Source organism: Diplotaxodon limnothrissa, linkage group LG11 (genome assembly GCF_057381915.1).
Source record: "Diplotaxodon limnothrissa isolate DT_005_m linkage group LG11, D_limnothrissa_male_GT1.1, whole genome shotgun sequence".
NCBI classification, from domain to species: domain Eukaryota; kingdom Metazoa; phylum Chordata; class Actinopteri; order Cichliformes; family Cichlidae; genus Diplotaxodon; species Diplotaxodon limnothrissa.
This window is the reverse complement of record NC_140606.1, coordinates 20,912,296-20,927,619: the sequence shown is the minus strand read 5'-3', so window position 1 is coordinate 20,927,619 and position 15,324 is coordinate 20,912,296. Positions and strand designations below refer to the sequence as shown.

The window sequence follows — 15,324 nt, the reverse complement described above, 5'->3', positions numbered from 1 at the left end:
GACGTAAAACAAGCAAAATATAAGAATGGCTAAATCTGAGACTAATAAACATATGTACAATATATAATAGTATATGCATTAGCATTTGCTGTGTGTGCACAACTTTTTTTTAAATGACACCACGAGTCAACAGATAAGAAGAAATATTTATAACCTGGACGTATGTCCAAAAAAACAGTGTTACATTCAAATGTTGGAAGATTATTTATTATATGCAGAATTATAAAATTGTAAAGAGGATACAAACCTGTGTCAGCATCACTGCCCGTCACAGAGAAAAGTACAGCTGACCAGATCAGAACCAACATCTTGATTTGATCCTTGGCACATTCAGTTTCTCCCTGCACAGACAAACATGCAGCATATGAAGTAAATGTCCAGAAATGTCTCTAAAGGATGTCACATGCTCACTTATTTCACAGTGCATAATGAATGCATAATGATCTTTAATCATCCAGCCTTTTTTTTTCATTTCCTAGCACTGAGTCAGCTCCTACTTTTATCAACAGTGAAAGACAATTGGAAACAGTGTTCATTAAGAGTTTTAAATATATTTTGAATATATTTTACACATTTTTTACCTCAGTGTATTTGCTGTTTATCAGTCTTCTCTGCACAATGATCTCTGCTGACTTTTTAATCTCAGGTTTCACTTCCTCATCTCTATTTCTTCCTCATTTTGCAACTAAATTCTTCGCAGACACTATTGATTTTTACAAACTGGCTTTCATAAATATAGCATGTTCTGTTGCACTAAATATCTTATATATGTTCATTATTATTATTTATTTTTGGTAAAAACCTGTATCTTAACTTAAGAATTTGACACACCAGCAGAAGTACTTAATTCAGTTTTTCATGAGACATTTTGCTCAGTTTTACGTCACTTCAACATAGTACAACACATACAGCAATAAACAAGCTTTGTTAATGGCTGCATGTATTAAAATTAAAAAGTCACATTAGAAAGGATTCTTGAGGCACATTGAAGACATTAAACAGCTTAAAGGATTTAAAATAAACTCTCACAGCATTTCCATTTTTCAGCCACATACAGCCTCTCTGCAACACTTCTGCATATTTATGTCTGTGAAGGTTCTCAGTCATCCAGGTCATCGTACCGGAAGCCCACACACACAAAATTTTCTTTGCAAGCTCCTTTGACTTCTGCATATTTAGATTTTTTTCTTTATCTATTAATATTCTGTGGTATCTTTACTATTCTTACTAAGGCGCTGTTGTGCCTTCTGTCTCTATGGAAACCTCTCGTTTGCAGTCTATTTGAGTTGCAACATTGTGTGGTGTGTGGTGCTTTAACTCTTACTTCAGTGAACAAATACTTAAATTTTCAAGTCTTCTATGAACCTCCATATTCTGCATCAGTCTTTCTCTTTTTCTTCCTCTTTTTTAGTGTCTTTTATTTTTCAGGTCTAGCAAACTCAAATGTCTCATAAACCGTATGAATCAAAAAACAGCAAGCAGGCAGGTGAGTTTCCCATAAGTTTTTTTTTTTTCCAAAGAGAATCCCAAAACCTGACTGCTGTTGATGTGCTACTACACCACTTACACTCCAGAAGGAATCATGGGTTTCTAAGGCAGTGTGGGAGGAATGGCAGGACGCTAACTAGGAAGTAAACCAGACACAATAATAACTGAATGGAACTATCAAAAACCAAATTTATACAAGGTTGACTAATTTACCACAGATCAGACAGAGATGTTCATGTCTGAAGGCGACATTAACACCCAAAACATTCGGGCACGGAAACATTCTTCAGCACATCTGTGTTATAAGCATGGTTCAAATAACTTCAGACCTGGATTTACTGATTCCTGGTTATGGCCAGTTCAGTAAGTTGAGACAGATTCTTTAAGACTAGGCAGTCTGTCAGATTAACAAATGATCTGATGTCTTTGATAGGGGGGGGGGGGAGAATGACACCTTCTAGAAAGTGAGAACTGTCTTAACAGAATGCAACAAGGCTCCCTCAATCTGCAGAGACCATAGAAAGAAAATTATTTTTACAGGCTAGTGTCCTGTATGAGCTTCTGTAGTAATCCTAGGGTAATGTGTTAGGAATGAAAGGATGCCACATCAGTTGATGGAAATGAAATTTTTTAACTTACAGAGGGTTGAATTCACAGACACCTAAAAATCAAAGTGAAAAAATTATGCAACAGGCTAATCTGACAAAATTTCATTAGAGCAACTTCAAATGGTACTTAGTAGTTTGTATGGACTTCACATGTTTGTATGCTTGCCTGACCATGTCAGGGCATGCTCCTAATGAGATCACGCTGTGGGGTGTCCTCCCAAATCTGGAGCAGGGCATCTCTGATTTCCTGGACGGTGTGAGGTGTAATTTGGTGGCATTGGATGGACCAAAACGTAATGTCCCAACGGTTTTCTGTTGGATTTAAGTTAGGAGAGCTTGGTGGGCACGTCAGTAGTGTCAATTCCTTCATCCTCCTGCATAATCTAACTGCATGAAACCACTGCCAAACCGGACACGCTGAAAAATGTTACAGGTACAATATAACATTCTTCACGGCTTTTCAAGACCCTTTCATGTCTGTCAGATGTGCTCGGGGTGAACTGGTACTCATCTCTGAAGCACATCTGACAGCCAAAAACGTGTTTTTCTTGTCATCGAAAATCAAATGATTCAAAATCCAAAAAGAAATCTGATTTAATTTGAATTTGATTAAACTCAGTTTCAGTTTTCCAAACTGGTATAAAACTCTGTTTCAGCTACAACAGATGCTTGTGTTCCCTCTTTGGCCTTGGGTTTCTTGAGCAGGAAAAAGAAAGCCTGGGTCTTCAAAGGAGCCACTATAGAACCTTTAAAACACAAAATATTGATGGAATACATAAAGATGACATTCACACACATAAATACATTAGCAGTGGTCAAGAGAAGCACTCCATTTGCCATAAGATTCCAATTCAAATTGACAGTGTATCTTTGTATGTTCAGCTACTGCTGTGTTGTCTAATGAAAAGTATGAATAAAGGAAAGGAAAGTGCAAAGTTTCATAATAACATATAAGTTACACTATTATCTTATTTCAAAGGGTCAGCTCAACAAATTATCAACATTGTGCTATGTCAGAATACAAATTAAGAAAAATGAACAACAGTCAAGAACTGGAGTGTTTATTCTTGCAAGGGAGCAAATTCATCCAATACAAGGTTTCATGTAAGTGCTTGCAGTGGGAAGTCCGAAGTGAGCTTTTTATTGCATTTTACCATTCCCACCCTCCTCTGCCTTAAAACTGTAACACAACATCACTTTTCCTTCTTGGGGCTTTTCCCCCTGCTTTACTGTAGTTTCATGACTCTGGGTCATGTTGTCTGATATGGTTGATATTTCCATCACTAAGTGAAACTGTTCACAGATATTGCTGCTCTGATAACTTCACTGTGGTTACTTTGGTTGCTAACAGAGTGTCAGAGATTTACAGTTAACAAACAGTCAGGTGAATAAACAACACTGAGACACTTAAGATTGACAACGTGCGGCACGGGTGAAAAGCTCAGTGCAAATCACACCGAACTGCAGTATTCGTTTATTTTTATAGGTTACATCGTCAATATGCAAATATAATCACATTTCCTGTTACGCAGGTCCTGATGCTGTCTGTCTGTGTGTGTGTGTGTGTGTGTGTGTGTGTGTGTGTGTGTGTGTGTGTGTCACAAAGTATGTGTGTTGCAAGTCAATTTCTAAGAATAATATACTGCGAGTCAACTTCTGCAGATGTGTATTTCTGTACTGATCTCTTGTCAGTGTCACAGGGTCAGCTTGCTGTTTCAACAGAAAACTGTGTCTGGTGAAATATGTATAACATAACATTTGAAGCATAATCAAATAAAACAATAAAAATTCCTTAACACAGAGGTTGACAACTTCAGCCATAGCTTGTATGGAAGACACCAAATTATAGGTGAACACTTTCTACTTGCTGAGAGGTGTTGAAACTGTGAAGAAGGTGAAATGGTGACCATTCATTACATCTTGGTTTTTGCTGTAAGCCACAACTTTTGCTTTGAATGTGATTGTTTCTCTGCTTCCTTTTTGCATCACATTTTTTCAATTTTAACAACTGCTCATTGTCATGTTGTGTGACCAAGTAAGTAGAGCGCCAGTATCGCCAAAAATGTAAGGTACTCTAATGCCCTAATTTTTGGTGTGTGAGTGTACTGCTATTGATTATGATTCAATTTCTATAACTTAATTACAAATCTGAAACACTGTATCTGATCAGATCATGCTAAGATTTGCTTTACAGTGTGATAATTTTTTTGTTGTGTTAATATTTCACAATTGTAGATACCATGAGTGGGAATTTTATTTTAACCCAGTGTCTAAACAATGATGAAAATATACTGAAATTTTCAAGGTTGAAATTAAAGCTCTATTTCATGTTATGATATAGAAACCTGCTTGTGATACACCATTCAGAGCATTGGGCAGAATTAGAGATGTATAAAATACTCACTTTTATTAATGCATCATACAAGACCAGGCAAAATACAAAATCTGCAGCCAGGCAGCACCAGTGATAACAGACCACACATCTACTTGACTTATAATTTCACATGGGTAATGGGTTTACTCTGCCACTTTCTGGTGAGCACAATGAATGGCCAAAGAAAGCAAAAAGGTCTTATTTTGTTAGCAAAACAACAAAGAATAATAAATGAAAATGAGCAGAGACCATTAAAAATCAACTCAAACCACAAAAAGTATAGGTCACACTTTTCTAGAATGTTTAATTGATTTTTCTTTTTTTCTTTTCTTTTTTTTTTTTTGGATAAAGACACAATCTTAAGTATATTGTCTTTGTCTGGACACTGTATTGTCACCAACATATATGTCAAGATTTTGTAATATTAAAAAAAAATCTCGATGTTTACTGTGGGCTAAGTCTTAAATAACATTTCTAAAAAGGAATCATATTAGCCCTACAAAGTTATTTTTTCTGACTAGATGGAAAATTTAAAGTATAGATTTATTCTTGTCAAATAAAACATGTAAAAGAAAACCGCATTATATCTTAGGGCACAGATCATTGAGGTGGTCCTTGGGATCTTACATATACACTTAATGAAGTGTCTAACTACCTGCAGAGAACTTTATTTGGGTTATTTAAAGAAAAAAGACACAGTGACAGTAGAATAAGTGGGATCATTCACAGTGGAGTACACAGCTTCATCTTCTCCTTCCTCTTTTTCTGGTTGACAATGTTTCATCTCCAACTCCATCTCCTTCTCTTCTTTGGCCTCCAACATTTCCCTTTCCTTCTCAAGCATCTTCTACCTGTTCTGCTTTTACTGCTTTTTTGATTTCAGCATACTCCGTCTTTGTCCTCTCTTGCCTCTTTGCTGCTTTCCTGGCACTGCTGCTTTTCAACAGGGAAAAATTAACTGTCAGCATGTTGCAAGTATTTTTGAGTTAACCAACTTAGAAGTTACATTCATGCTTAAACATCAGTGACCTGTTCATCAACTGTTTATGGCAAAACTAATAACCTATGTTGTTTATTCATATTATTGTGTTTATTGTGTATAGTGTTGTGTCACTTTTGTCACTCTTATTCCAACATACTTCTTTTTGTGTCTTTTTGTGCAACTAAATGTCTGTGTATTCTGTCTGTTTGGTGTTTAGAGGGCATTGATGCCTAAACAGAGTCATTGCTTCTCAGACTTACTTCAAAATTGCATCATGATACCGTACTCCTTTTCTAACACGTCATTGTGCAGTTTGTGTTTCAGGACAATTCTACAAAACCTACTTCTCTGAATTGCGTTAGACTCAGTAGAAAGATAAAGGGATCCAACTAATTGTGTTTTGACTCAGACCGAATTTCTTTTTCTTTTGTAGAAACTTGGAGCAGGATGGGCCACTTTATATGTGAATGTATAGTAAGAGTATGGACACTTAAGTTTTCTGAGCATTTGTGTAGAAAATCATACCAAAAAAAAGTCAAATGAACATAAATACCAGTTTATCATCTTGATGTTTCTCCATCTCCAAAGTCTCATCTGAATTTTTTGAGGTCTTCTGATTTTTTCTATAGAAAGGGGTGTTTTTAGAGAAGTACATTTATGTTCAAATTTATCTACAGAAAAAAACAACAGCTAACTAATATTAATAATAATTATAAAAGCAAGTGCTTTACCTGTACCAATTTTTGGTAAAACAGCAAACGATTGCTGAAAGAACTACTGCAGCCAAAATGCCAATGATGACTTTCATGTATCCCTGCCTTAAATTAGACGATTGCTCTGCACTCCAAAAAATAACAACATAAAAAATTATGGTCCAGGTTGTTTTGAATTAGATAAAGCAAATACAAACTATAAATGACAGCCTAATTAGCAAGGCTGCATTAAGAAAATGTGGTACGTAAAAAGTGAACGTGGCAGTGAAAGGTGTTTAGATGGAAAACACATACCATGTTTTTCAGGCAAGTTTTGGTGGATCAGTAGGTTTTCTCTATTCTCTCCATTTCCATTGTTACTCACACATTCCACAGTGCTGTTGCTATGTTTGTTTACAGTTACACTGACAGTGCTGTTGACTGTGTGTTTAGAGACCATAGTAATGACAGAATACTCAGTGTGGTTCTTTAGGAGCGGCCATTTGATGGTAGGTAAAGGAAACCCTTCACTGATACACACACAGGTCAAAACCTCTGACTGAAGCACACATCCAGAGCCATCCTGGGTCTCTGAAAACCCTGTAAGCACATGATTAGACTCATAAAACAAAGGAAGGTGTACATAAACTTCAGATTCAAGATCATTGTGTTCCACTTACAAGTCACAGTCACACTGGCATGTATAGTGATGGCTTTGTCCAGATATTTCGCTGTGCAGACATATTGTCCAGAATACTCAGCTGTCACATTATGAATGACAAGTGTAGATGATCCAGTGCCATTGTGCAGGTCAGTGTAATTTCCACTCAGAAGGTTTGTGTTGGAGCTACGTTTTTTCCACATGATAAGAGCTGGAGGGAAACTCTCAGCACTGCAGGTCAAATTCAGAACATCTCCCTTCTTAACAGTTGTAGTCCCGATAATCTGAGGTTTTCTTTTATCTGTGGGATAACAGATGTTTTTTTTTGTGATCACCAACAAGAGAATCTGCCTAAATAGTCAATATGCAAAGATGTTTAGATGGCATCACACATTTAACCATATAGTAAAAGCAAAAAGTTGTATACATACATATCACTGTTACATGGACTTCCTCTTTTAGAGTGTTACTCATATATTTAGCTGTACAGATGTACTGTCCAGAATCTTCTGCGGTTCCATTAGGGATGACAAGCGTAGCTGATCCAGTGTCGTTGTGCAGGTTTGTGACAGAAGTCAATTTAGACCACATAATGAGAGATGGAGGGAAACTTTCAACACTGCAGGTCAGATTTAGATCGTCTCCCTCCTTTATACTTGTGTTCCCAGTGATCTGAGGTTTTCTTGTATCTGTGGAGCACAACTCAGTTATTTATTTAAGACATGGAGGGTGACAACAGTATTCCAGGGTTTTACCCATTACTGCTGTACTGCTCCCCACTACAGTCACCAAATCATCATAACACGAAAAATTATATTTGATCCCTCAAGCAGATTTTAAGAGACTTGCAGAATCAATGCCTGTTACCACAACATGTGTTGGACCACTGTGAGAACACAACACTTTTTGGTTTTTAATGTTTCCTTTGCTTTAACCAGCAGTTTTTGTCTTCATGTAATGAAATTTGATAACCATTTATACTGCATCCTTAAAAAAATATTTCCTCACGTCATTATGGCTAGTAAAATGTAAAGACCAAAATATCTGACTACCAATGACGTAAAAACAATTGTGTACATACATTATAGACACCTGGAGACTGGTAAAGTTTACTTACAAGTTACAGCCACATTGACGTAAGAAGTCATAGTTGTGTCCAGATGTGTTGCTGTACAGATGTACTGTCCAGAATGTTCTGTTGTCACATTCTGGATGAAAACTGTAGCTGATCCAGTGTCACTGGTTAGGACAGTGTAAGTTCTATTCTGAAGAATTGTGGTGGAATTAAGTTTTTTCCACATAATAAGTGATGGAGGGAAACTTTGAACACTGCAGGTCAAATTCAGAACATCTCCCTCCTTGACTGTTGTATTCCCGATGATCTGAGGTTTCCTTTTATCTGCAGAGCACATTTCAGTAACTTAAATAAGCACCATGAAAGGAACACTGGCAGATAACCCTTCTGTGAAAATTTGTAATGAGATTTTGAAAAGAAAAGAAATAAGATTTTTGATACTGGCACTAATAATATTATTCACAAACTGATCTGACACTGCGTGCATAATATTACATGGACAGTGCAAAGTGAAACAGATTTCAGCAGCATTGAAGATACATCTTGATTTTTGCAGATGTCACTTGCGGTTTCAACTGGCTCTCAAATACATGTGCAACATTTGCTGTGGTTTTCTGCAAAGTTGTTTTCCCCACAATATACCTTGTGTTCTGCATGTTATTTCATAGCATTGTGTTTTCATTTGTTTGTTTTTTGTTACTCTGTACCTACAAAGAACACATGTACACATCATCTGCATGTTATTCTTTATGTATTTTTTATGCTAGCAGTCACAATTTCAGTTACCAGATCGGGGGAAATATAACTGTGCTGTATTATAAATGTTCTGTCTTATAGCAAAAAGTTGTGTACTTACAAATCACTTTTACATTGACTTTGTCCTTCAGGGCATAGTCCATATAGTTAGTTGTACAGATGTACTGTCCAGAATGTTCTGCTGTTGCATTTGAGATGATAAATGTAGCTGATCCAGTGTCATTGTGCAGGTTTGTGTTGGAACCAAGTTTAGACCACACAACCAGGGATGGAGGGACACTTTCAACACTGCAGGTCAGATTCAGGACATCTCCCTCCTTCACAGTTGTGTTTCCAATGATCTGAGGTCTTCTTGTATCTGTGGAGCACACCAGCATTTTATTCAGGATAAGGAGAGAGAAAACAACTAAAAGAATTATTAAGGATGAACCAACCAGACAAACAAACAAACAAAAACAGAAGAAAATAAAGTTCTTATGTTCTTTGATCACACAGAATAATAATAATAATTCTGTGATGCTGTGCAGGCATTTAACTGGCTGCCATGTTTGTATTGTTTTTTTTTAAGAATCAATATTAAAATGGACTGTAGCTGTAGTGATCCAGCCTCATAATAAGACATTTTATTTTATTTTTTTTCAACAATTATCTTTTTATATCACATACATACATCTTGAGATTAATGAAACTGGCAATGTCTACTTACAAGTCACAGTCACATTGACATAAGAAGTCATAGTTGTGTCCAGATGTGTTGCTGTACAGATGTACTGTCCAGACTGTTTTGTTGTTACATTTGCGATAACAAGTGTAGCTGATCCAGTGTCATTGTGCGCGTCAGTGTAGGTTCCATTGTGTCGGCTTGGGTTAGAAGTAGGTTTAGACCACATGACCAGAGATGGAGGGAAACTTTCAACACTGCAGGTCAAATTCAGAACATCTCCCTCCCTGATTGTTGTATTCCCGATGATCTGAGGTTTCCTTTTATCTGTGGAGTGTATTTAAATCTTTTAAAGAGGGAGACATTAACACTGCCACAGATCATGGTAATGAGAAACTGCTACTGCAGTTTTGCAGTGAAAGCTTCTAAAATAGGTTAATGTTTGACATGTGTAACATTATGTATATTCACTGAGCAAAGTGCCAAACTTTAGCTGCACTTGAAATACAATTAGTTACTGTAGAATGTCAAAGGAAATTTAGAATGGCTCTCAAATACACATGCAACAATTGTTGTGCTTCATTAAACTGAAAGAAACAAGATGCACATTTGCATAGTGACTGCATTGTTTGCTTTGTTGTTCTCCTTGTGATTCACAATTTCAGTTACGTGATAGGAAGAAAAAAAATGAACAGTACTATAAATATTCTGTCCAAAAACATAAGGTTTTGTACTTACATATCACTGTTATGTTGAATTTATCCTTAAGGGTAGTGTTCATATATTTAGCTGTACAGATGTACTGTCCAGAATCTTCTGTTGTCACATTCAGGACGGCAAGTTTGGCTGATCCAGTGTCACTCTGCAGGTTTGTGTTGGAACCAAGTTTAGACCACACAACCAGGGATGGAGGGACACTTTCAACACTGCAGGTCAGATTCAGAACATCTCCCTCCTTCACAGTTGTGTTTCCAATGATCCAAGGTCTTCTTGTGTCTGTGGAGCACACCAGCATTTCATTCAGGATAAGGTGAGAGAAAACAACTCAAAAAAAATATTAACAATGAACCAAAAAAAGAAAGACACCCCCCCCCCCCCCCCCCCCCCCCCCAAAAAAAAAAAAAAAAGAAAAAAGAAAAAATGGAAACCTGGTCCACACAGAACAGTCAGGGATTCTAATATTTATATAATGTTGTCCAGGTATTTAACTAGCTGGCATGTTTTGCTTTTATTTCCCCCACCAGTGCGAACCACTCTAATCATCAAATCACCAGAGAAGGAAGAATGATGTTTCAACTCCATGATGTTTAATTCATTTTAAGAATTAATGTTAAAATGGAATGTAGCTGTTATGGTAGCCTGTAGTGATCCAGCCTCATAATAAGGCATTTTATATCATATTCATATATCTTGAGATTAATGAGACTGGTAATGTCTACTTACAAGTCACAGTCACATTGACATAAGAAGTCATAGTTGTGTCCAGATGTGTTGCTGTACAGATGTACTGTCCAGACTGTTCTGCTGTCACATTTGGGATGACAAGTGTAGCTGATCCAGTGTCATTGTGCGCGTCAGTGTAGGTTTCATTGTGTCGGCTTGGGTTAGAAGTAGGTTTAGACCACATGACCAGAGATGGAGGGAAACTTTCAACACTGCAGGTCAAATTCAGAACATCTCCCTCCCTGATTGTTGTATTCCCGATGATCTGAGGTTTCCTTTTATCTGTGGAGTGTATTTAAATCTTTTAAAGAGGGAGAAATTAACACTGCATAGATCATGGTGATGAGACACAATATGCAGTTCTGCAGTAAAAGCTGCTAAGGTAGGTTGATGTGTTACATGTGTGACATTATATATATTCCCTGAGCAAAGTGCCAAAATTCAGCAAATTGGTTTCTGTAGAACGTCAAAAGAAGTTTAGAATGGCTGTCAAATACAAGATTAATAAAGACTCCCCAAAGTTGATTTTGTTCATTTGGATGTAGCGTTTTCAGTGGGAGAAACGTTTCATCACTCACCCAAGTGACTTCTTCAGTCTCAGCTGACTTCAGGTTACCCCAATTTTATAAACAGTACATTTGCATAATGACTGAAACCAGCACCACTGAAGGAACAATGGGCTGGGAGGTCAGTTCCTTGATAATTAATGAGAATTTGCATTTTTGATCAAGGAACTGACCTCCCAGCCCATTGTTCCTTCAGTGACCAATGCATGATTGAGCATGCATCAAGACATTAATAAAAAACGATAATGCCTACTTACAAGTCACAGTCACATTGACATAAGAAGTCATAGTTGTGTCCAGATGTGTTGCTGTACAGATGTACTGTCCAGAATCTTCTGTTGTCACATTCTGGATGGCAAGTTTGGCTGATCCAGTGTCATTGTGCAGGTTTGTGACAGAACCAAGTTTAGACCATAAAATCAGAGATGGAGGGAAACTTTCAACACTGCAGGTCAGATTCAGATTGTCTCCCTCTTTAACAGTTGTGATGCCAGTAATTTGAAATTTTTTCATATCTATGAGACAAAACATATAAATTACACAATCATGTAGTTTCCCTAACTTTCTGACTTTCTTGCTAGAAGAATGCAGCTGACACTGCACAACTCAACAGATTTCAGGAAAAAAAAAAAAAGCTAGTTTAATACTATAAAAGTACTTACAGTTCACACTCAAACCCAAAGTCTCTTCTTTCATTATTTTGCCAATGAAGTGTACTTTACAGGTCACATTGGTGTTGTGGTTTTCAGATGAAGGGTTAAAGGTCAAAGTTGACACATGTCTTTGTGTGAAAGGAGTCAGACCCTCAGTCTTAAACGCAGTGCTATTTCCTGTAATGTAAGATTCAGTCCCTCCTGCTCCTCTCCATGTCCAGGTGATTTGAGGAACAGATCCAGAGCAGAGACCAGGAGCAGTGCAGGTCAGTGTGGCCTGCTGTCCCTCTGTCAGTGTGGGAATCATTACTGTGGGCTTCTGATTAAGACCTAATAGAAGTATTGGGCATTAGTGGAATCAAATTTAGCCTTGATGAAAGAAATATTTTGCTGGCCACTAGTTGGATCTACTGCAGCTCCTATTAGATTTCCACAGAGGATCAACCAATTCCCGAAATTAAATAATACTTCATTTAAGATTGTAAAAATACTAAATATGAGGTTTCACAAGACTGAGTATTTAAAATCAGCATTATTCTTCTTGGAATAGCTTTCATACCTTTAACAGAGACAGTTACTCTAGGAATGAATGTGAATCCATCTTGTTTTCCATTCAGTTCACCAGTAACTCTGAGCTGATATGATCCTGAATCAGACTCTTTCAGATCATTAATGATGATGCTGCAGTTCTTTTGAGTCACATCAGGCTCCAAACGTGAGACTCGTCCTTCAAACGCAGCCTGAGCTTTTTTCTCAGTGTTTTTGTTGCTGTGAAATATTATGTCAGCATCGCTGCAGCTGTGTTGAGATGCTTCACATTCGTACCAAACTGTATGTTTGGGTGTAAACTCATCAGCAGTAGTGAAAGAACATGGGATCACAACACAGAGTCCAGCCTCTGCTGTAAGTTCTTGCTCACTGAGAGTCACACAGTATCTTCCAACACAGTGTTGTCGTCCCCAGGCTGAGGCACAAACAGGGAGATACACATAGTGACAGAGAATATTTAGTTTATAACAATAAATATGATTTTTAATAAATATACTTCAATAGCTTTCCTGTTTTACATATGTTGCTTGTTTGAGTGTAGTATATGCAACAATCAGAATTTTACATATTTCTTAGCCTGTAGTAAGTTTTGTTACAAAGATTTATATAAAATGGCATAAAGGTCAACAGATAACAGTAACACTACTAACTTATGATAAAGTCTTGGTAGAATAAATAATGATTTGTATGTTAGAAAAACAGTTTCACTTGCAAATTTATGAAAGAAATATATATGTTGGCTGAATTACAGGTTGATAACAAAGTAGACACAAACCTGTTTCAGCACTGCTGAAAAGCAGAGTTGCCCAGATGAGAACAAACATCCTTGATGCCCGATGCTCAACAGATTCAGTCTCTCTCTCCTTAGAATAACTAATATAGATGATGCCGTAAACATGCAGGAATAAAAACAAAAATCAAAACAAAAATCAAATTCAACAATTCAGATCGATTAAACGTGATCAGTTATTTGCTCCTGTTTGTCTATATGTTACCCACACCTGTGATTACACCACTACCTTAAAAAGTAATCTTTGTGTCATCCATCCTGAAACATTACTTGATGAATAAAAATGTTCTTACAGTGCTTCAGCGACACTTATACAATAAATGTAAAACACCTGCCATATAACAGAGCAGCATCATCCATGTAATCTATGCATAATGGTATTTTTATTTTACCAGACCTGCTATTGATGTAAAAAAAAAATAGATTTTCTTTTTTGTATTTAAAAAGATATTTTAAAACACATTAAATTTTTTCTTACCTGTTTTGCCTTGTTCTCTCTCCTCACTGATGTCCGCTGACTACTTAAATGTAAGTTTCTGTTTCTCGCCTCTCTCTTTTCTGTTTTTTTCCCTCTTTTTGTAGCACAATTTCAGGAAGTTTCTCGTCACACCAATGAACTTGACCGACTGGCTTTCCAAACTTTTACAGGGCAATCATTGCAAAACACAGACATTCATAATTTCAACCCTAGAGTGTAACTAGAGTGTGCGAAAGGACTTTTTTTTTTTACTTGTGTGATATTTCAAAATGTTTTATTTTTAGGATGTCAATCAATGTCACTGAAGTATACATTTTTACATATAGTATGTACAGTATATAAAAACTATGGGAAAAGCAAACAAAAACTTAAAGGAACATTTTTATGAACATTTTTCTTGATACACACTTCACAAATACTACACAAATACAGTACTTGCTCCCGTAAGTTGGTAATGACGGTAAGTAAGATAATGTGAGAAAGCATTTAAAGTTTTTTCACAGAATAAATTCACTTAAGTTAATTCACCATATTTAGCATGTGTATACAATCTACTGTGTGTTGTGCTATCCTGTGGTAGGATAATTGATGGGCTGTCTTCCATTAAGCAACCAAATGTCAGGGGCGGGGTCTGTGACCCAGTGTTTTCAGATTATTTTGTATTTTTGATTTTCTCATGTTAAGTTGGTGATAATAAGTTCTTGTCTTATTATTAGTTAGGATTTAGCTGAGCTTTATTCTGGATTTTGTTTTTTAATCCATGTTTCCTTGGTTATGTGTCATGTTTCCTGTCCAGTCTGTCATGTGTTTCATGTCTGTGTTGTGTCCACGTTGTCAAGCTCGTGTGTCATGTCTACGTCTCTCCATATTTTCTGTTTTATTTTGAAGATTGTAGTGTTTCCATGTTCACTGTGTTTTGTTTTACTTCCCCCTGTGGCAACATGTTCATTTGTGTCACCTGTGTTTCCCCAGGTGTTTCCACTTCCCTCATTACCCGTCTGTTTCTTTAAGTCGCCTGTTACCTGTTACCAGGTTCATGTTCATGTTTAGACTTTTTCTCGCTATGTTTGCATGTTCCTGTTCAGTTCCGTCTTCCTGTCCCATGTCTTAGGTGTCATAGATAGTCATAGTTTTTCCCAGTTTAGGTTTCAGTTTTCTTTCTCCCTTGTTTTCCGTTTGTTGTATCACCCGCAGTAAAGGTTCATTTTTTGTTTAAACACCAGTTCATTTCTCCTGTGTCTGCGGTTTGGGTCCGTTTCATAAACACACCGGCGTTTTTCACCAGGACACCAAATAGATTGATTCAGAAAAAAAAAAATTAGTACACTTATTAGTCAGCATGTAGCCCAATTTGAAGGAAAAGTTTAAATCTACTGAAAACAGAAACAGCGTTATAACAACTTTTTACCCCCTTATATTTTATATATGTCATTTGATCACATTAAGTAATGACCAACATTGTATTACTAAATTCATTTTACCAGAAAAAGACAGTAAAAATCTAAACAAATATGCAATTTAGTTATATAAAAATCTGCAACTAGGACA

At 36.6% G+C, this 15,324-nt stretch overlaps 1 protein-coding gene across 1 annotated transcript; it reads right to left on the bottom strand.

The window, feature by feature from the left end:
- Positions 1 to 5,306: 5,306 nt before the first annotated feature.
- LOC146622668 (sialic acid-binding Ig-like lectin 16) lies at positions 5,307 to 13,332 on the bottom strand. The gene is made up of 9 exons (XM_085364894.1): positions 13,284 to 13,332; positions 12,519 to 12,923; positions 11,969 to 12,289; positions 11,564 to 11,821; positions 10,036 to 10,293; positions 9,343 to 9,624; positions 6,460 to 6,744; positions 6,184 to 6,289; positions 5,307 to 5,406 (listed from the first exon to the last, which is right to left on the bottom strand). The coding sequence occupies exons 1-9, from the start codon at positions 13,330 to 13,332 to the stop codon at positions 5,307 to 5,309; spliced, it is 2,064 nt and encodes a 687-aa protein (XP_085221020.1).
- Between the last annotated feature and the right edge of the window lie 1,992 nt (positions 13,333 to 15,324).

Bases quoted from the DNA above. Each gene is read 5' to 3' on its own strand.
- LOC146622668 (XM_085364894.1), bottom strand. From the start codon at position 13,332: ATGTTTGTTCTCATCTGGGCAACTCTGCTTTTCAGCAGTGCTGAAACA. The intron at 10,294-11,563 runs GTAAGTAGGCAT...TGTGCTCCACAG, and splicing joins TGTCAATGTGACTGTGACTT to ACACAAGAAGACCTTGGATC. The intron at 6,745-9,342 runs GTAAGTAGACAT...ATGTGCTTACAG, and splicing joins TGTCAATGTGACTGTGACTT to GGTTTTCAGAGACCCAGGAT.